The sequence below is a fragment of the Zonotrichia albicollis genome, chromosome 1, assembly GCF_047830755.1.
Source record: "Zonotrichia albicollis isolate bZonAlb1 chromosome 1, bZonAlb1.hap1, whole genome shotgun sequence".
Lineage (NCBI taxonomy): Eukaryota > Metazoa > Chordata > Aves > Passeriformes > Passerellidae > Zonotrichia > Zonotrichia albicollis.
In genome coordinates, this window is record NC_133819.1 from 140,239,429 (window position 1) to 140,262,815 (window position 23,387).

At 34.2% G+C, this 23,387-nt stretch overlaps 1 protein-coding gene across 7 annotated transcripts in view; it reads left to right on the forward strand.

The window, feature by feature from the left end:
- Positions 1–23,387, forward strand: part of CSMD3 (CUB and Sushi multiple domains 3) — a 580,686-nt gene that overhangs the window by 337,395 nt on the left and 219,904 nt on the right. For all 7 annotated transcript variants that reach the window (XM_074556146.1, XM_014263981.3, XM_074556154.1 and 4 more), the window contains 4 exons: positions 696–834; positions 5,575–5,762; positions 8,189–8,377; positions 17,448–17,564. In XM_074556146.1, the coding sequence (XP_074412247.1) occupies positions 696–834; positions 5,575–5,762; positions 8,189–8,377; positions 17,448–17,564 (633 nt within the window). The remainder of the gene's footprint in view (positions 1–695; positions 835–5,574; positions 5,763–8,188; positions 8,378–17,447; positions 17,565–23,387) is intronic.

A 23,387-nucleotide genomic window follows, 5' to 3' on the forward strand; every position in this document is an offset into this window, starting at 1 on the left:
GGTTAAACTTGTGTCCTTGATGCAAAGAGGGTCAGTGGTGTCCTGGGATGTATAAGGCAAACCCTTGAGAAGGCTGAAGCAGGTGATCTTTCCCCTCTACATGAGTACTGCTTGCAGAAGTATATATTGCAATATTTATATATATTTTTCCAATTAAAAAATATCAACTAATGGTAAGTATGGTAAGAAGAATGGTAGGTATGTCTTTTTCATGAATGAGGAATTTGTACTGCTAACATGCCAAGCAAAACATATGTAGTATAACAGCAGATTCCATGTTGTCAAATTTAAAGTAACGGTTCACTGATTTCTAGCTTTAAACTCAGCTGAAACTTCAGCAAGTTTTTCAAGACTCTCTGCTCACAACTAAAAGCAAAAATAATGATATTTTGTAGAGATTGTGTTTTCTTTATGTTCTTTAATGCAGAAAATGTATTATACACATAAGAACACAGAAGGGAAAAAGCCTTTTTCAGAATTATTGAGCAGTTTATTTCATCTATTTAAGGTCTTAATTCAGTTATCTCCATCTAATTCTGAACACCCCCGACAGTGCCTGTCAGCTTTGAAGCAACTGCATCTTCCTGCAACTGGATTTTCAATATTTGTTCATTCTAATTGTCCTATATTGAAGTTGATAAATATTGCACTTAATAAATCTGTATTATTTACCCTTCTCTTTGTTTCATTTTTAGCTCCATGTGGTGGGCATTTTTCATCTCCAAGTGGAGTTATCCTCTCTCCAGGCTGGCCAGGGTATTATAAAGATTCCTTGAATTGTGAGTGGGTGATAGAAGCTGAACCTGGACACTCTATCAAAATTACATTCGAAAGGTCTTGGCTAATGTTTTTCTTACTTAATATTTTCCAGTTTTTACCAGGAAACGGGAGTTATTAGCTTTATCATAACATTAATTTGCATTATCTCTAAAAACAAGCAATTTTACTATCACATAGGACTTTTGGAAACTTCTTAAGAGCACAGATATTATCTTCAGTGTATTTCTACTTTGATGTGCTGAAAAGGTTTTGAAATTTCTACCCTCTTACCCATATTTAAACCTGTCTAGCCCAATAAAAAAATGCCTGTTTCAAATATTAGCATGTTTCATTTCTTTTGACTATATTGCTATGATGAATTATAATTGCTAAGTTCTTTTTTTTTCTTTCAAAATCACATAATTTTCAACTCTGAAAATCTGAATCAGCTGTGAAAACTATATTAAATACAGTCATAATTTCCCCTACTCTGAATATTTAATTACCATATCAGCTGAACTATTGTTGTGAAAGGATTGTGTGCTCTCAGGATGGAGTTCCAGCGTCCTCTAATTACTGCAGCATTCCACTTTTCCTAGACTGATGTCTGTTACTAAGGTCCCTTCCTTATTCAAAAGACTGAAATGTGCTGAAGCACCTTACATTTCTCTTGGTAGAAAGATGTTGGCATTTAATGTGAACTCTTTATCAGAAAACAAGACAAAAAATGCAATAAAGAATTATATTCTTCTTATGTTTTGGATTTTTTTAATTGTAGATATTAAAAAATTTGGATGAAAACCCAGTAAAAAAGTGCCATTGATGATCAAAACTATAGTGTACAAATATCATACAAGTACTTTTCAGTTTGTATTTATACAGCATGTTTTGACTAGGCCTGCTCACACTTGACTTAAAAGAAGGTATATCTTCATATTAATATAATATAAAAGGAAAGGCTTTTTTAGCAAGGGATGAATTTCGTATTCTCTTAATAAAATTTGTCACTGTGATAAGATTTTTCAAACCTTTTTTTTTCTTACTATAGCTTACTCTATAATAAAATATACATGGGAAAATGTAAACAATCAAAGGACATCTAATAAGCACACTTTACTTATTTTCTATCCTTACTATAATATGAAAGCTAATCTTCAAAAATCACTTAAAATTATGATTTACCATATTTTTTGCCAATTAGACTACAATAAAAAATTGAATAACTCCCTCCTGCTGAAACTTCTGTTAAGTTTTTGAAAAGAAAATTATAATTTCAAATAGTTGATTTTTAATTCAGTAATTCATTTAAACTACATATTTCATGTGGAATGTCATTTTAAAGTAAAAAGCATTTGCCTTTCTATTTGCAAAATACAATGCCAGCTGCATTTTCTTTCTTTGCACCTGGGTTTTACTAAATCTGACAGTCTCTTGCATACAGTTTTTGTTTGTAATACGTTAATGCCTTGTCATAAAATTGCACAACCTCTATTACTCTTGTAATAAAGATCAAAAAAGAACAAGATGTGGTCTCTTTGGACCACAGGGAAAGCTTCTATCCTCTTTATGACACTTTTTTCCCTTTGCTGCTCATTTTTGACACTCTTGTCACTTGTCAGAATTGGTCTGGTACGCATATTGCTCAGATGCAGCAATCCAGAGAGGCCCCACATGCAGATAAATGTGTACTCTTATGTATCTCTGTGCAGAAGTACACTTAAAAATACATCTATGTATCTTCACACAGATGCACTTAGATATATATAGCTATGTGTCTGGATGCAAAGAAAATGTTTTTCATAAATTTAATGATGGAATAAAACTTTATAGTGTAATGAAAGAAAACATTTTGTTAACTGCTGTTATGTTATTTACTTAGACATTAGTATTTTCCACATAGTTTAAATTTGCCTTCTGAGTAATTTATGCATTAGCTTTTTAAAGGCTCATTCTTGTCTGTCTTGGCTACCCTTGTTCTGCTGCTTCTGCTTGCAAATTTTCAGCTGCACTTTCTTAAGAGAAAAGGATATTTTGTTGAAATACACAGTTTTAAAACTATAGCCAAATGACTTTCCTATATGATTAAAAAAATCCCTCATATTTTTCCTATTTCTTTGCCTTTTTACTTTTTTTTCTGAGAAACACACATACTCTTTATAGCCTTTATTGGTGCAAATACCAAGATTTCCACAATATGTGTGGATGTTTGAAAGATTTTGAATTTCTTGGTCAGCGATAAATATTTATTGTACATATCTATACCTTTAAATAATTTTTGGATTTTCTAAGTTCCCCACTCACAGAGTAGTTTCCTTTTAATCTTCCTACCTTCCTATATCTTCTCTCTTACCACATTGGAAAGGAGTGAGGTACTGCATTCCATGACTGTATGCTAAACCATTCCTGTGCCAAGGAGATAGACATGAGAAAAGAAGATCTACAGACAAATCAAATAAAAATGACTATAAATTTTGTGCTTTTGGCATGCAAAAAATAAAACTTTTTCACATATTTTTATATGATTGTGCATGTATTTTTTAAAATGTTTATTCCTGTTCTACAAGGAATTATCTAAGATAGATGATCTGTTGATATTTTGTTATAAATCAGAATCTTTTTAGGCTCATTTGAAATGGCAGAAGTGAGGAATGGCAATGCCATTCTTGATTGTAATGAAGTGTTTATCGTGAAGCCTAATTATGAGTATGTAAATGTGAGAGATGCTGATAGCAAACTACTGATTGGGGTACTAGTCACGTTTGTCTATTGAGTATTTACTGTGCAGCAGGAAATCCTGACGCTGCAATGAGTTGATAAGGATGTCTCTTAGAAACAAAGATGTGTGTTATAAATATTCAGGCACCTTTATCTATTCAAATAAGGTCTCCTAAAAAAGTGTATATGGGATCTCCTGTGTTAAAACTTTTTTCACTCCTGTCTTCTTGTGAGCCCTTCATAAGATTAGACGTGACATAGCAATTAAGTCATTCAGGGTAATTTAACAATAATGATCAACTAAGTAGCAAAGAACATTGGAAGGGTCTTGCATGAGCATAGGGTATTTCTTATCCAGTTTCCTAAAAGCCCCTACTGTTTTGTTACATTGAGGGAAAAAAAGTATGTAAATATAGCAGAAATATTAAGCATCAAGGGAAAAGATATTAAAGGGAAAACTGATGTAAGCATGAGATTTATAAATGAAATTTTTTCAGTTTTTGAGCTAAATGACCAAGCAAAAGCATTGAACATAATGCCTTCTTCAAATTTGTTCCAGTTCATCTTACTTAAAAATAGTTCTTACATTTTTTTATGGATAATTTTTTATTTTCTTCATCTTCATATTTTTTCTGATATTTGTGGTGATATAGTCTAAGTAGTTTTGAGAGAATTTCCTTTATGTCTTTGGAGATTCAACTTAATTTTTACTTGACTTTAGATGCATTACATTTATCAGATCCATGGCTTTTAACACCTTCTGTCTCAAGTATGCTTTTGATATAGGTGCTAAAAAAGTTGAGTAAGACTAAATTATCTGTTTCCAAGATTTCTCCTGTGTTGTATGGATTGCTGGAAAAAAGACAAAAAAAAAAGAAAATATTGGAAAGAGCAAGTTATTGCCTAGTAGCTTTTCAGCAGGATGTCATTGCAAGTTACAGGGGGAGCTAACAAAACCCAAAATTTTCAGTTTTCCTGCTTCTAGGATTATCCCACTTCATTTCTGTAACTCCTTATCACTTTAGTTCTGTGCTCTTTTATACATTATTTAGTGGGAGCAGAACATCAATAAAAGAAAATACATGTTTTGTGGGTTTAATTTGTCTTCTTGTCTTTTGCCAGACTCCTTTAGATCTTTAGGCTCACACTCATGGGACATAAATACTGAAATAACGAGTTCCTCAGTACACTGGCTTTACTCACACAGTTCTTTGAATGGATTTCACCTAGCTAAATTAGGTGTCTAAGTCAATCAAAGCAAGAATTAAGACTATCTAAGGATCATTGTAAGATCCTGCTGTTAATTGTTGCTTTTTAATTCTGGAAAGGTTTTTCAGTAATCCATCAGAGTCCATTATAAAGCATTATGATTGATTTAAAGTCTGTCATAGACAGAAAGAGATAAGCCACTGTCAAAGCACCAAACAGGTGTTTAGAATTGCTGATACCATCTAAAAGAAGACAGGCAAGGAGATATCTAGCAGCACTATCACACTCAGCTTTCCTTGACAGGGAGAGCACACACACTGTATTTAGTGCTTTCTAAAAAGGATTTTTAGTTGTGGGTTTTTCTTCAAATAACTTCTGTCGCTACTTTGGACTGAGTCTCAGCTGGCAGGAAGCCACTGGAGTCAAGAGTCAAATATTTCTATCCCTGCTTATAGATGATTGTAAAGTAGGAACTCAAGAGTATGAGCCCTTGATGATACAAAGTACTTTGATATTTTTGCCAAATGCATCAATATGCCCTCTAAAAATTTAACTAATTACTCAAAAGGATTTATAATAGTATTATAAAATAGCATATGAACTTTTAATTGTTCATATTTATTAACATACTGGTTTTAGCTTTTGTTTCCTGCCATGCAAACCAGCTCAAGAAGTTTAAATTTATTTCTCATCTTTCGAAGGAACTAACTTGAAATTTTATTAATTCATAAATTTTATAGGATAATTAATATTATTGCAATGGTATTGAAAAATAGGTATGTGGAGAAAAAATATTTTCAGGAAAGGTGCATAGTTTAAAAAATATGTGTTTATTGAATTTGCTTTAACTGTCTCTTAAATCTGTGCCCCTGTGTGTTTCCACAATTCCAGATTTCAGACTGAACTGAATTATGATGTTTTGGAAGTTCATGATGGACCAAACCTATTATCTCCACTTCTGGGTTCTTACAATGGTACACAGGTCCCACAGTTTCTGTTTAGCAGTAGCAATTTCATGTATCTTCTCTTTACAACTGATAACAGTCGTTCTAACAATGGATTCAAAATTCATTATGAAAGTAAGTACCTCTATGTGTATTATTTGATCTCCCCTCCCCGTCAATGCTTACCCTAGTCATGTAAAGACTTCATATTGGCTAAATTCCTGTTATTTCCCAATCTGAGAAAGATTTAGTAATGATAAAGTGCAAAAGAGATGACCACTAGTTTTATTTATAGTTAATGTCACTGATGTACTGCTCTGTGCATTAAAATCAAAAGGTGAGAATAAGAAATAAATGCCTTTCTTCTGGAGGTTGCTTTTATGTCTTAATATTCTTAAATTTTATATAATGCATTTTTATAAGTGCAAAATGGAATGAGAACAGGAAGATTATGAAAAACTAAGAAAAAAATTGAATTAGTGTTCTGGTTGATGTATCTGCAACTCTTACTGAACATAGGGGAAAATGCAGTTTTCGGAATGACCTGAAAATCAAGAAATGGAATTGGTTGATTATGGATTTTTAGGATTCTAAAAGCTTGCATATATGATTTTTTTTTTCTGACATAAAAATACTCTTTTGTCCTTATTTTAGTCATATAAGCTATGTTGCAGAAAGTATCTGTAAGATTTCATACTTCATTGATTATTAAAATTCCTATGTTGAAATACTATAATTCAATTTGCATTTTGTCTTTCTAAATATAACTTCTGTTGTAATAATTTCTATTTATATGAGAAATAATATTTTACTGTAATCGCTATCTTATTTGCTTTGTAAATGTTATTGGCACATTGCTTGTACTTCTACTTGGAGTTATTACCAAAAATTTCCAGATGTTTTTAATTTTTATCATTATTTTTTGCAATTTTCACTATTCCTGGCTGCTATAAGGGTACTAAAACTAACATGCATAGGGGAGATATTGCCAGATAAAATTTGGATTGATTTGAACTCCAGTGAATGCTAAATTCAGGCTTTTTATTGGAAAAAAAAAAATTGTATTATACCAAAATTATTACTAGCATTCACCCACAAATGTCTATTTGTATAATCTTCTGCATTATGAAAAAGTGATGATTTTGTTAGTTTTCATCTATGCAGAAGTTTGAAAGAAGGCTATCCTAACACATCAGGAACACTAGATTAAGATTGCTCACCAAGACACTAAATTCCTAGAAAGACTGAATAATGTTAAATGGTAGAAATTATACTTTGGGAATGTGAACAGCAAAAAAAGAAAATCTGCACCTATTACAAATAATAAACAGTTTCAATTAAATAAAGTTGGAAAGAAAACCTGAAATTTCTTTATAAATAAATTCTTGAATTTCATTATAAAATCCTCTTTTTTGTAAAAGTGATCCACACCCCACAGTTCTCTACACTAGTGGAGAAAAAAGGCTAAATTTATACTATCAGAGAGCATGGAAAATGTATATTCTTACCCCTGGTACACAAAATAAACAATTTTCAGTATTTTCTGTTTAATAGCCTCTGTTTATAGACAGAAGTCTAGTATTCATTTTATTTTTGCTTAATTCTTACTGGTTTCTTATTTTGCATTATCCAGTGCAATCCAATTCTGCTTTCTTTTTTGGAAACATGAATAATAATGATCAGTGGTCTCCTATTCATCAGTTCTTCTCCCTTCAAATAATGTATTGAAAGATTTTTATTTCTTTTATATGTTCATAACTTTTATGCTAATTATATCTTTCCACAATGAATGTCTTTGTAATGAAAGACTTTTTATGACTTCTATGTAGGAATAAAAGGAATAACATGCATTAAAAATTTTTGCACTGAATACTTCTAGTAATTTACTAATTTCAGTACTATCTGTAGAGGGTTGAGGTTTTTTCATTACTGTTTTATAATGTACTTCTTTATATAAGCTTTGTATATTAACTTCTCACTGGGAAATAACATAAAAGGCTTAATTTTTTAGCACACATTGAAATCCCTTAACAAGTCAACTTCTCTTTATTCTTTTCTGCTATTCTTTATCTTCTCAATGTCTCATATATCAAATAACATTAGGTATGAGTATGATTTATGTAAATAATTGATCTATGTAAATATTTAAAATATAAATATCAAAAGAAATGTAACCAATTTCAGCTATGCCAGCAAATTTTCTCCAGGAAAAAATAAAGGCTGAAAATCAAAATTTTGAGTGATCATCAAAGCTTTTTAATATCAGCATCAGGTACAAAATCATTTAATGTTACTAAGACAGGAGCAAAATAATATCCTGTAAATTATGGGATATTTTTCTTATTTTATATATATATATATATATATATATATATATATATATATATATATATATATAAAAGGAATAGTAGAAAGATAATTCACTGTAATTGTGAGATAATGAAGCCTTCACTGCACAACCATCACAACCAATTACTTAAATTAATTTTAAAAAATCTATAGGTCCTTTGTTTAATTATTTTCTTTTCCTTTTTTTTTTTTTTAAATTTTTTCTAATCTAGGTGTAACTGTTAATACTTACTCTTGCTTGGATCCTGGCATACCAGTGCATGGACGGCGTTATGGACACGACTTCTCTATAGGTTCTACTGTCTCATTTAGTTGTGATCCAGGTTATAGGCTCAGTCATGAGGAGCCTTTACTATGTGAAAAAAATCACTGGTGGAGTCACCCACTCCCAACTTGTGATGGTAAGGATGAACAGATTTTATACAGAGTACTTTAACTTATACAAGTTTTGCTAGACTATTATTAGTCAAAATGATTTAAATGCCAGAGCCTGTAAAACCGATATTTTTAGGAAAGTAAAAGAGTAATTAGAGGAAAAAAATGCCATATATCTCTGTGATAAGACATATGAAACAGAGAATGATATATAGTTATTTAATTCTGCAGATTACTGAAGGTATATCTATCTGAATTTATGTAACTGTGAGCTAACTGATTGCAAACTTTCTGCCTATCTGGTTTTAAAGCACTAATTACAGCTTAAAAACATTTGTGTTTGGATATCCATCTATGGACAGAGATTGCTGACGTAAAACCCATGAAATTAAATTCATTTGCACCTGACTCAGAAACTTCTTTTTCTCCTGTTTCATGATGATCACTCTGTTTATAGCTTGTTAACAGAACTTCACACCTTTCCATCACTGTGGAAATTTATTAGGACCACATTATATCTGATGATTATTAAACCAGACAAAAGTGGCCTCCACTATTTCATTAAATCTGAAAAATTATCTAACATTTTCAGTCATCTCTTGTAATTGGAATTGTTCATTTAATGCTTTCCCAGTCGGGGTCATATCATTTATATGTACTATTTAGAAAGTGGATTGTAATGTTCATTCAGTTACATTATTTGAGATATTTACTTCTTAAAACAGTTTCCCTCCTTGCAGCTTGGTGCATGTTTTTGATGTTAAAAATATTTTCAGGACTAATATAACCATTTAATTTCTAGTATTTAACCAGAGCAAGTCTCCTGAGCTTTTATGAGCTACAGAATGTACATGATACTGTATTTTTTCTAATACAGTTCTTAGTGTCTCAGGACAATAATTTTGAAAGAAAGATTTGAATGAAGACTGACACAGAAGCTCATTGAATCATGTGTGATTTGCCATATGGAAGACTACTCATTCCTGCTGCATTACTTTATTTAGAAAATGGTAGGGACTTGGCCTTCAGATTGTTTAGTTAGGAAATGCTCTGGGATTTTATGTTCAGGAAGGTGAAGGTGTCAGATTATGAGAATACTCAAAATCTGTGGTAATAGGAAGGGATGTGAATAATCACTTTGCTGAAAATGGCCCTCTGTAGTTCTCCAAGTCTGTTTTCTGAAAGATTCCACATCTCAGTCAGGTTCTTGCAATGAAGAATTGCAGGGTTCCCACAATTTGCAGTCAAGGGGATGATATTTTTCTGAATAGACCACCAATTAGGATGTGTTTTTTAATGGTGATAAGCACTATATACTAACCATGTAAAACAAACACATAAACACACTCCTTATGAATACTGTGCTCTGTTGTGAAATAAACTAATACATTATAATCAATTTCTTCCTAAAGATGCTGAACTAGTATGCAATTCATTAGGTACATGAGGTTTCTTTTTCTCCAGAGCACATTGCTAAGTGGTGATTTTTCCATTCAATAAGTATCTTGTAAAGGTAGTATTGAGTACATTTATTCTACTAAATGTAGGTAGTTTATGGTTGATATAATTTTCATTTCATTGCTGAATTTCTTCTCTGGTGGAATGTTTTTTAAAACAATCCAGAGTCCTTGCACCCCAGGCAAAAAAGGGCATTTGCTAAATGGGCTGTTCTTTGCATAAATTATGAGTTTGGGTTTGTGTTAATCATACCACTAACAAACACATCAGTCACTATCACTGTGCATTCAGAATGTTACTCTGATGGTTTCTGAAGAGACAAGTTCTTTTTTGTTTGCTCTTTTGATAACTGCATCTCTTTTTGTATAATTATATCGTGTAGTGATGTGGAGAAAGACTGTGGTAATTGTGCAGATAGGTCATGGCAACTCATGAGTGAGTGTGGTTTGGAGAAATGACGATAAGACAAAAAATTTTAGAATTCTTAAAGCAAGTTCCTCCTCAAAGTAGAATATGGTGTTGACTGAAATTCTATTATTTGAAGGAGTGAAAACTAAATTTTTCATTATGTGTTTGATGTTGCCCAGATAAACAAAGAGGTAAAACAGATGGTTACTAACTTTTCTGAGAAAACACTGCTTGTATTGCATCTCTACCATTCCCATATACCAACTACATATGATCCATTTTTTACCTATGTGTCTGGAAAGCCTTGAATTTCTTAACTGTAATCACCACCCAGTGCTTAACTAAAAAGATGAAATTATATCTTATAATGTCCTTTCTTTATGAATACTATAATAGAATTTTGCTTTAAGCTTTGAATACATGTGAGGAACCATATTCTCCCAGTATATGAATTACTGTAGTCATCCCACCAAAACATATAGCACAATGAATGTAAAAGTTATAAATCTACTTAGGAGTGTAAAGTGCTGTTTATTTCTTTCATCATAACATTAAATTGAATGCTAATAGATAATTCTTATTCATAATTTGAATTAAAAATATTTTCATTCCCCGATCTTAATTTATATAAGGAAATTAATAAATAGAATTAAAATATTCAATTAAGATAAAAAAGAAAACCTTTAATATTTATATTAGAAACCGCTAGATGATCAAATGAATTAGCAAATATGACTCATGCAGTACATGAGGAACATATTCAAGGAATAATGCAGAGGTATTATGTCCTTTCTGTTGACATCTCTGAAATAAAAATAATACTTCCAATAAAACACAGCTATTAAAGAACCTGCTTCAAATACTCAGTGAAATAGAAGCGAGAATTGAAAATGGAAAGCATGTCTGGTCTATTTTAGATTTAAATGAGAAGGTCAAAATGCAAGTTTATATTGTGAGTAATGTAGGCGACATTAGTTTATATTAAATGAATCTCTTGCATTATATAACTCAAGTCCAAGGTTTATTTCTTGTAGCTGAGTATGTTAATTTGATGTCCATATCCTTATTTATTTACCCCTACTGAACTACATCCCATTTTAAGATACATTACATTTTCTATAATTAGGGAAGACAAATGCTGAAGTTACTTGGTCTGTGAAGCACAGTATATTAGATTCAAGTTCTAATTCCCTGTTTCAATAATTTCAGTCTATTCTATATGCCACTTTTCTTATCCAATTGCACAATAAATGAAAATCATCTCAGAATTACATTTGTAGATGGAAGTTAGAGTCAATTAAACAAATTAATGTAATGAGGCCTCTGTGTGTATATGCACACATATATTTGTATTTAGACTTATATATACACAAAGATATTTCCATATAGATAGATTTTTCTTTTTTTTTTCTCTGCAGTCCTTTCTAAACTAGCATATGTTAGCCTTCTTTGACGATGCTTCAAATCTAAAGCTAATTGTTATTGCTAATCAATTATAATTGTGTGTTTTCTCATTCCATCACTTCTGAAAACCAAATAGTTTCCAATTATGTGTACTTACAACAAATTGAACTTCTGCAAAAAAGTTTGTGGTTGTGGTTGTTTTTTTCTTCTTTTTTTTTTTTTCTGGAAGCTTTTCTTCTTCTTAAGAGAATTTTATCTTTCCTGAGAAAATTGAGATACATCATTTTATGTTAGTGTTTGACTTGCGGGTGGTGACCTATGGCCAGTCTCTTGAAAAATCTTTACATAAGGAAATAATAGATGATACCATTTGAAAATGTGAAAAATGCTAATTTCACAGATATCACCTCATCAATCACACTAAAAAAGTAAAACACTTTTTATTTTATTTTTTTAAAGTGAATTACTAATGAACACTTGATTGAAATGCATCAGAAATACATTTATATGAATCTGTATCCATCTATTTATCTATCTCATACATTTTCTTCATATTTTCTGTTCTTTTTGGATATGGGGACTGTTATGATCCAATTCAAACCCAGAGGATCAAAGAAAGTGGAGTCTCTGTGTACAAACCAGAAATAACTTTGAAGGTTCAAAATATACCCAAAAACGAGATTAAAACCAAATGAGGTTAGAGGCTGGTGCCAAAGAATTGGTATGTTTAATTTAATAGTAAAAGAGGCAAAGAGAAAGGAGAGAGAGAGGGAAGGAAGGAAGGAAGGAAGGAAGGAAGGAAGGAAGGAAGGAAGGAAGGAAGGAAGGAAGGAAGGAAGGAAGGAAGGAAGGAAGGAAGGAAGGACGGACGGACAGGGGTTATGTGAAAGCCTATCACCCACCCAAGGGTCCCAGCCATGTCTCATTGCACCCCTCCACCTGGTCTTCGTGTTGATCGGGGTCCCCTGTGGCTGCCACACACTGCACCACACTGAAGAGTGCAGAATTCCATGGGTTAATCCACACTTTGGGCAGGTGGGAATGCCCTGTGCCTCCCTTGCAGGAGGCCAGTTTGACACTGTCCCTTCCAACACTGAGGGTCTGTTGGACCATCTCTGGCGCTCTGGTGCACGGTCTGGGGACCCCTTTGGAGTGCCCTTTGATGGGCCATGCCATGTTTTAGTAGAGGTGCTAGAGCATGGGTTGGACTCGATGATCTTTAAGGTCTCTTGTATGAATTCTGTGAATTCTGTGAACTCCCTCTGCTGCAGATGAGCTTTTCCCCGGGTGAAGGGCCCCTCAGCCGGGCTCCTCAGCACAGCGGAGGGTGGAGCCACTGCCTCTGACCAGAGGCCTTTCCAGCACACACCCAAGGCCTCTCTGCCCCACTCTGCTGTGAGGGTCTGTGAGCCTGGCAGCTGATAGCCCTGGGGCTGTGGCCTCCACCCTGAAGGTACCAGGCTTGTGCTTTGTGAATGTCCCCAGCCAGCCCTGAGTCATTACTACAACTTGTTTTCATCAGTGAATGGTGTAGGGCCTCTCAGAGCCCCATCCAGGGTATGGTGATCTTCTCTGCAGCTTTTGTAATACAGTTTTATAAGTCCTTCATTAAAATGCTTAAATCATAAACTATAATATTTCAGTCATAAACTATAATATTTCATTCTCTGATGGAGACCCCCTCCCTCTCATATCCAGATTTCTAGACATTTCATATCACTATACTCTTCATAACTCTGAGATTGACTTGTATCACATGAAAACAAACTTGTTTTAAATAGATTATAAATTGTATTTGTAGATCTCAGGTGACAGCAAACATAATTAGTGGCTATTGATTTTTCCTGATGGTTATGAAAAGCAAAATTTACGAGAGTTTTCTGTGAATAATTGTTAAGCTAGCTATACAGGATGACCCTGCGCAGGAAGAGAATATACAAACTGACTTCTACAGTAAAATATAAACATGCTAAAACCAGAACAGAGGGCACATGAGAATAAAATGGAAAACACAAACAAACAAATATGAGAAAACATGTCATAATCTAATGTGAAGTGTCCTAGAAATATGTTTCTGTGGCATAGATGCTGTGACAAGACAGCTAAGTACTTGCAATTGTTAATGCAGGGTTGTAGAGATGGAAAACGTATCCTATTGAAGTAGATTAAAAAAATCCTGTCTCATTACTGATCAGAAATCATAGATTCTTACATGGTTTGCTAGCCTTCCCAAGTGAGACCCCAAGAGGGAATACAATATAATGACAGTTTAGCAGAAGATCAAATGGGTAAAAATAGACTATGAATAAATTTAGGCTGAAAATTATAAGGCTATTTCTACTATTGCAAGATTGATTTCCTATAACAGTTTTATAGTAGCATGAAATATGGTCTGAAGTGGAACTTTGCTATGAATGACAAAAGTCAAGTGTTTTCACTACAAATATTAATGTATTTTTGGATGAAACATGGCCTGCATGTCTCCCACTGAGACACGAGTAGCCTGACTAAAGATTCTGAAATTATTTGGGCCAAAAATTATTTTCAAAGTATATTTGGAGCCATTTTCTAAGCTAAGCTTACTTGTTGTCACTGTTTTTTTTGTGATTGATCATGTTACTGAGCAAAATGAATGCAGCTGCAACAAAAGATAGTGCAAGTATTCAGCCCAATATTGGAAGAATTTATTTCAACAGAACATCCGAACCAAACTCCACTATTAAATTGGAATCCTCATTCATATTTATCCAAAACTTACTTCTTAGATTGTTACATCACTTCTGATCACCACAGCATATACTTCCACATATCAATCTGTATTTCATAAAACCACTTTTAAATTTTGTTCTCTTTACTTTTTTGTTCTTTTATTCTCGTTGTTGTTGTTTTTTTACATTTTTTTGAAATTTTATTTTGCTTCTCACTATTTGGAAAACAGTAATGCAGGCATGTCTTGATTCAACTTCTCTGATTGTGTAAAAAAAATTAATTGGTGTGTTAACATAATGTTCCATTTTCCACATTATAAATCAAAAGTAGTACCTCAATTGTTTCCTTAAGTGTTCATTCTACTTTTACTCTTTCCTAGATTCCATCTTGGTATAATCACATAAAGTAGAAAGGTAGAATTTGGAAATATGTGTATTTATCCTTTGCTGTTATTTTTACGTGCTCTTGTTTTCCTTTGAACCCTGAAGAACAGTCAGATACTAGTAGCGATATTACATGCTTGGGCTGTTAGCCATCTTCTCAGGGCCAGTTGCACATGTAGGGTTTCAGATTTGTCAGCTTGGCTTTATTTTCTAAAAGGCTGCTCCCTTGATGCCTTTTTCTGCCATCTGCTAGCCTTCACAGAGTTGCACTGAAGGCCTGATGGCATGCCATAGATGTTTTGTCACTATTTACATTCCTGAAATGTTTTCCAAACACCTCCTGTAAAATATATTATTTGGTCTGTAGCCCATAATTATAAAAACTGGCTGTATTTATTATTTAATGGATTAAGTAGATAGTTACCATCAGTAGCTCAAATAATATGCTGTCACAGCCTTGGCTGTATTTTGCTAATGTCTAAATATAGCAAGATCAGATTATAAAGTGGCAGTATTTGCCTTCACTGTCTCTTCATCAGAGAAGTGAGGAGGAAAATTAATATGGAAGGAGGTTATTTGCCTGTGGCAACACTGGAGAGATTGGGCAAATGTGGTCCTAGAATGTCTTATTTCAGCCTGTGGTACTGGATTTGCAAATTTGCATCTTACAATTAGGCCAACAAAAGCTAGAAAGTTGGCAGGAGAAATAGCACATACAAGACTATGAGGCTATCCAGACAAGTAAGCATGTTTAAAACGGAAATATAGTTAGTTAGAATGAGCAAACAAATATTAGCTAGGCAAGATAGGGCAGCCTTCAGCCTAGGATATAGGATGAAATTCCATTTCTGATTTATAAAATAAGGCTTATTAAATGTATACTTCTTTTATTGCCCTGAACACAATGATGATATGCAGTGCCATAACCTCATTAGGAAAAATAATTGATCTTTATGAAAATATTCCACATTGCTCCTGAAATGTCTGGAAAATACATGTATTTCATTGACACAAATGTCTGCTTAGGTACAAGGTGAGATTGAAGGTACATTCTGGATATTCTCTTGATTCCCTTTCTTCTGTGTCCTCAAATCAGTTATGAATTTATATCTGCAAGGAGAAGATTGTGACATGTCCATATATTCATTCTCAAATATATAACATTAACAGCAAAAGCATAATGAGTGTAACTTCAATCATTTACTCCATCAAAGTGTAGCAGAAATTGCCATAAGCAGCATAACTATCAGGACCTAGGAGAAGAAACAGCATGATACAGAAAATTACTCACAGCACCTTGCTCCTGAAGTATGTAATGTTTGAGCACGTACTGCAAGGCCAGACTTCTCCCTCCTTTAGGAGTCACGCTGCTGAGTGCTGCCTTAGGAGGCGCTCAGGAGGGGTAGGAGCAGGTTAAACCAGCTAGGGCAGGTGGGGCAGCATCTCAGAAAGAGGCATTGCTCCTCCAACCTTTGACAGGCTCCTTCCCTCACCCTCATTGCTCTGGCAGCAGGGTGGGAAGCACAGACATGAGCAAGAAATAGTTGAGTGATCGCTTATAGAACAAGAGGGGGGTTTGATATTTGTATCAACTGGAGTTACAGACAAATAGCTGCCATTTGCATCTCTCCAAAAGTGCCTTTGAAGACCTTTAACATCTTCTAAAGACAAGAGAATTTGTGTTAATTACTTTGGAAGGATTGCTATTAGGGAGAGCTGCAATCAACTGCTGGAATGGTCTAGATTATTTGACCTGAAACTGGTGACAATAGTTCATTGCTTTTATTCTAAAATATTTCTGCGAAATAATTTCAGTAATGCATATAATTAGGGTAAGGAAAATAAAAGGAATAGATGCTTTTAACCTTGAGAAAAAAAATAGAACTAGTAATTTGTTTTATAATGTATGCCCTTCTGAGATAATCTATATTCAGAGAACTCTGATGCAATGACTTGGTACTGAATTTTAATAGCTGTTATTGATATATGATAATTCTAAAATGCAAGACTCGTCCTTACTAAAATTACCTGATTAATGTTGTATTTCAAAAACCCTGGAACAGAAGATCATTGAGCTGTACATTTTTGCCAGTGTTGTAATGACTAAATTTTTGTATTTTGCATTAATTAAAGCTGTAATTTAATTTTTATATTGCTCAATTACTGATTACTTTTATAAAGTTGCTAATGAAACTATAGAAATGCTTATTCTTATACTGGAATTTCTCATTAGCGCAAACATCATAGCTATAAACACATAACCAATAATTATAATTGTATTCAAATGAATACAATTCGTTTGAAACGAGGTCAACCTTCCCTGCACAAATATTTTAAGCAAATAATTCTTCATAAGACAAGATCCACCATTTTGACTCTGCAGCCTTGGCTTCTGTTTAAGTGATATTGTTTGGCTCTCTATCATCTGCCTGCATGTCTCTGCTGAATTTAACAATTTTCACAGAGGCTTCAGAAACCTGAAAAATACAACTAATGACTTGATTTTGATTTTCTTATGCATATTAAACAAAAATTAATTAATAATTAATTTCATTTCTTTTTCTACTGTATAAAAACGGTCTTTAGCCATATCCTAAATTGCTAAATCATTTGAGTAATTACTTTTAAATAATTTTAAAGGCAGGAAGTTTTAGGTTTGTTCTCTCACATTTTCTATGTTTTCTGTTATTTATATTATTATTTTTGTAATTGTTATTATTTTTTTTATTTCTAGCTTTATGTGGTGGAGATGTTAGAGGACCTAGTGGAACAATTTTATCCCCAGGTTATCCTGATCTATATCCAAATTCACTGAATTGCACATGGACTGTGGATGTTACCCATGGAAAAGGTAAGAAAAATCCTTTTCTCTTTTTCCACTTTTTTTGGGGTGGTTTTTTTTTTTTTTTTTTTTTTTAGTATGTATGTAAGTCCAGTATTTTCTGCTCTAGAAGGAAACCTAGGTTAGCACCAAAGCTGACCTAGGTTTTGCATTGCTGATTTTTGGGTTTGTTTAATTTTCTTGTAGTAATTCCTAGAATTCCAGAACTGGACTAGGCCCTTACACTTCCCACGGAATGAAAAATCAGTGAGAAAGAATTATATAATGACTGATTACAGAAGCTGAAGGAAAAATGGCTTTTAAGGAAGAGGTAGTTATTACTTGAAGTCAGATTTCAGGAAAAAGATATAACAGGAATTTTAGCTCTTCTCTGAGAGGTTAAATAATGCTTAGGACACAAATGGAAGCTGGTATTTCCAGGTAACAAAGTTTCCTAAATAAATGTGTCCTAGTTGCTTTCAAATGAAAGGTTTTGGTACTTGATGAGATGGATCATACTTTTAGGTTTTTGTTGGTATTTTATATTAAATATGGGAGTGACTCTTGTACCATGGGTGGAAAAGCTAGAGCAGTATAAGATTTAATGTTAGGGGAAGGAGACAGAGATAGATGTCACAAGAGAAATTTAGTACAAATAGAGTAAGCTGGTAAGAACAAATAAAGGAGAATTATATTGTAACACTGGAAAGAGTACAGAAAAAAAATGAAAGGAAGAAGAAGGAAGGCAAGTCCGATTCTGAATTTCATCAGTGTTCTCTGTGAGGGCATGAAAAATGTGACAAAGTATGCTGATGATGTATTCCTCTAAGACAGAGTTATTGATAACATAAAAATAAGACTTCAGATAAAGAGAACTGTGCTCATCTGTGATCCCCTTATTCTATTTTGTACAAATAGTGTGATAGTTTCTTCTCTTCTAGATATCTGACTGGTTGTCCCATTTAAAACTCCTTAAAGCATTAAAGTGGTAAAGTGTGTCTCTCAAAATTATTGCTCCAGCTCTTCCAGTTATAAGAGTAGTCTCTCTTATTACCAAGTGATGCCTTTGTGTCACTTTGTGTCAGTGTAGTTTGATTCTAAATATCCACAGTGAAAGAGCCTCCTGAACTTAGTGATGCTACATCACATACTACATTTGCCTTTGTTACCTCTATGTATGGTACATGGCTTCTAGAGTTGTGGGAATATAAGGGACTGTGTATCTTTTGTTCTTCTGGATAAGCAAAAAGACTAAAAGAAGGTGTAAAGAAACTGTTAGACCTGTAGTCATTTGTCTTGCACTCTGTCTGAGAAGTCATTGGATAACAGCACAAGCTTTATAATCTGAGAATTGAAGGCAAGTAGCAGAGATGGATAAGAGTTTAGCTTCACGGAGTAATACATGACAGAAAATGATGCGAATCCTACTGTAAAAATGGGGTCAGATTAAGTCACATTTTTCAGGATTCTTGAAAGACATTTTATTAACTCTTTCATTTCTCTTAAAATAAAAAGAGGATTTTGAAGAAAAGTGTGTGGCAAGTTTTGGGGGTTTCTTTAATTTTCTTTTCCTTTTTTGAAAATAAAGCAGCTTTTTTGTGATTCATCATTTTTTCTTAAAACCTCAGCTTGAGAAATACCTAATAGTTGGGACAAATAAAAGCTGAAATTCTCAATGTTATAATATTTTACATGAGCCTGTTAAGAAAGTCCACTTTATATAATGAGACGCCTGGGAAAACAAATATGCAGAAATAAAAATAGAGGGGAAGACATAATAGTATAAATATGAATATTTATAAGCATATATACACTGAAACATGTATGCACACATATTTATAGACTCGTAGTCTTGTTTGATTCAATGTCATGTAATGTTGCAGTCTTGGGGCAGACTAGCTGGAAAGCTGCTCAGTGGAGAAAGATCTACGGGTGCTGGTTGATAGCAGCTGAACATGATCCAGCAATGAGCTGAGGTGGCCAAGAAGGCCTGTGGCATCCTGGCCTGGATCAGAAATGGTGTGGCCAGCAGGACCAGGGAGGTGATTGTATCTCTGTACTCAGCATTGGTGGGCTTGTGTCCAGTTCTGGGCCCTTTTCATGATCTGTCCTTACGAAGGGGTTTCGTGATGGTTGGTAGGGTGATCTCAGGGTGCAAAAACCAGCACAGCACAGGGGATTTGCAGTAATAATCAAACAAGTGCAATTTTATTGAAATAACCACGGCAGAAATGTGTTGGGGAAGGAACTGAGGAAAAAGGAGAAAATAAGGGAAAAGAGGGAGGGAAAAGAGTGGGTTTATAGCTACCAAATGTGGTCTTCATAGTCCTTCGGAGCCCAGCTCACCAGGTCATGTCTGGGGAGATCTCAGAGGCACAGTTCATCTGGACCCCAATTACACTCTTTTTCTTTGGGCGAAAGGGGAATAAATTTCGCAGCCGAAACAAAGGTCTTCAGGGAGGAAGAATAGTGTTTGAAAGGGATGTACACAATGTCCAAGCTAGGCAGCAGGTGAGAGCCATTGTTTTTTGTTTTTGACGGCCTGCACCTGGGAGATCCATCTTGCTTTGGGCAGCTTTCCTTCCCCTCCCCTGCACACCTCCCCCGAGTTGGGGGTTTCAGTCCCAGTGTCTGGAAGTAGGTGAGAGGGGGCCTTCTCACACAGGGATTTCATGTCTGGGTCCCTTGATGAAGAAGCCTTTTACATCTCTATTTTTCTATCACGTTGGCTAAGGATGGGTGAGAGGGGTCTTCTCTTGGAGGAGGGACCACACTGAAGCTCAAACCAGCCAGGCCGAGAGGTGGGGAGGATTCCAGAGCTATTGTGCAAAAAGGGCAGGGTGCCCTGCGAGCTCAGTGTAGCACACAGCAAACAACATCCGTGGGAACAGTGAGCTAGCAATACTTTCAGGCCTCAGGCACATGACTTTCCCCCCCACCGGTTCAGCAAACAGGGGTTTTAATTTTTCTGTGGTCTCTCTCCATGACAATTGTGAGGCAGATGAGGCACATTTCGGACAGACTCTCACAGCCCTTCAGTACAAGAAAGACATCAAGGTGCCGGAGCATGTCCATGGACATTAGGAGAAAATTTCTTCATGGAAGGAGTTATCAGTCATTGAAACAGGCTGCCCAGGGAATTGTCATCCCTGGAGCCATTTAAAAACATGTTGATGTGGCACTTAAGGACATTGTTTAGTGGTGGACTTGGCAGTGCTGGATTAGTGGCTGGACTCAATGATCTTAGAGGTCTTATCTAAACTAAATGACCTATCATTCTGTAATTTTTATATTGTTGTATGGAAATTTTATTATTTATGGAAAAACATTAAGCATATATGCAATGTCAAAATTTGACTTGGACATTTTGATTCATGCTGCTCAAAGAGCTGCTGGAAAAAACTGTGGAGTGGGTATTTGCTCTGAGTAGGAAATAGTGTATGAAATCTTCATATTTTGTACTTGTTGGCAAAAAGCTATTAATTCTTTAAGCTCTTCCTGTTGTACTGCATGAGGAAGATAGCTGTCCTTTTATGATAACAAGTCACAGGCTTACCTAATTTAAATTTCTAACAGTTAAGTTCTATGTCACAGTGAACTAGTCAAATAGGACACTTCTGTATTTAATGGAAAAATGCATATATCTTTAGGATATGAGTCATTGCACCCTGAAAAAGCAGGTGGAATGAACTATCCTCTGAAGGAACCTGTTCATCTCCATCCATCATGTATTGTCCAGTGGGTTCCTATAGTCCTCAGAAGAAGTGTCTATGGGAAGACTGAGCGACTAAGGCTTACATGGTTACCATTTAGAAAAATTGATCCCATACATATAAATGGGTTATTTTAATGAGAGGGAGAAATAAAATTTGTTCTGGATATCTCATTTTCTGCTCTATTTCATGGCTAGTATAATTTCAACTTCAGAAACCCAAGGAGTATCTTCTACTAGCTACTAACTAGTGAGATGATTTTTACTTTAAACTATTTTGGAGTTCTTTTCTATAAAGTTTTGTAGTTTCATGTCAGACTGCCAAGAGAAAAGTATATAACTTGTAACTGCAGGATGCCGTGAGGTACTTTCTTATACACACATCTTTATGTTACAACTTCATACTGCTATTACATAATAACTGGTAATTAAATGTATAGTTTTAGTTATTATGTGTATTTTATGTCTGTATATGTTGAATTGCTAGGAAATACAGTTTCTGTGTTTGTATATACTGTTTTAAATGACAATATTGCAATATAAATATATGTGGTTTTAATATTACTCTTCAAGTGTATCTTAAGTTTTAGAATTAATTTTTCATTTGTGTTCTTTTGGACCAGCATTTTGATTCTTGAGTGTCTATTAAAACTTGATATAATTTTCTTTCATTTTTTAAAAAATGTATTAACTAGAGAATTGAACATTTATCTTAAATATAGCTAATGTGTCTATTAATCACTATAATGAAGAGAAAAGGAAACACCTATTGGCAATAATTATTGCATTTTGTCTGTGATTAGAATGCAATGTAAATATATGGTGAAATGAAATGTGTGGAGTGTCAGTGGTATGTTTTAAAAGATCTATTATGAGATCAGTTAATTAACCCGTCCCCCAAAAGTCTGGATTGTAACACAGAAAAGTGACATTTCACTTTATGTCTTCCTAGCTTCATTTCAGATTTTAAATATTCCCCTTATAAAAAAAGGCGCATGTGAGGCAGAATGAGATGGAATCTACCTGAACATATCTTTTAAAATTCTTCCCTGGAGAAGACACAATCTGTCACACAGCACTTATTAATGTGATTAGAATATTTTCTGAAGAAAACCAAATTTTACAGCTACTGCTGTAATATACCTTGGGGTTTTGCTAAGAAATGTCATGGCAATCTGCAAAATTGATTGAAACATTCCCTTGAGTTAAACCTTGTGTGATGTTTGAACAATACTCAGTGAAGCTCAGCTGTGATTCACAGGAATTTCATTATTTTGGATTACTACCATAAAATTTTCTTTTGGCATTTCTGATTTTGTTGTTTCAGTACACATGCATGCATAAAAAGGACCAAAATTCATTTGGAGTACAGTAAATACAAAAAATATGAGCTGATTGGCCCGCATAGAAACCAGCAGCACTGAAACAGACATGAGCACCACAGGCAACCAAATCCTATTTCTGCATCCAGGCTGAGGGGAAAGGGCTCTGTTAGAAGTGACACTCACAAATGCACATGCATGTGCTCCCCCAACCTTCCATATTCTGATCCAGGGCTGGAGTTCAGATTCTACTCCTACTAGGTTCTGCCTGGTCTGTGATCAATGGCTCTTTTTCCAGTTGTCCCCTGATCTCATCCTGCTCCCCAGACAGTCCACACTAATGTTCACAAGCAACCACCCATGTGCTCACTCTCTGGACAAAAGAGACATTTGCACGCTAATAAGGAGTAGATTTTTGAAAGAATAGAGGACATGTTGCACTGGTTAGGTGCAGATATTAGAGAGCCTTAACTGTCTCCTTTTTCTGACATGTTTTTCACTCTTATCTAGCATGGTCCTTTCCCTTATCTTCCTCTGGCCCAAAATATCTCACTAAAAGTTTTAAGGTCTCCAACTACCATTTAAAAAAAAAAAAGTCTTCAGTTTTATTTAATCTCACAAATTCCCTCAAATACTCCATGGTAAATTTCTAATTTTCATGAGAGCTAAAATAAAATTCTTTCCCCCATTAACATCAATTACTAAGAGGTAACTACTTTAAAATTACAATAATACACTTAATTTACCATCAGGCAGAAACATAAGAAATCTTGTCTTTGTTAGTACTTCCACTTAATCCTGCTTGTTAAAGCTTATCTA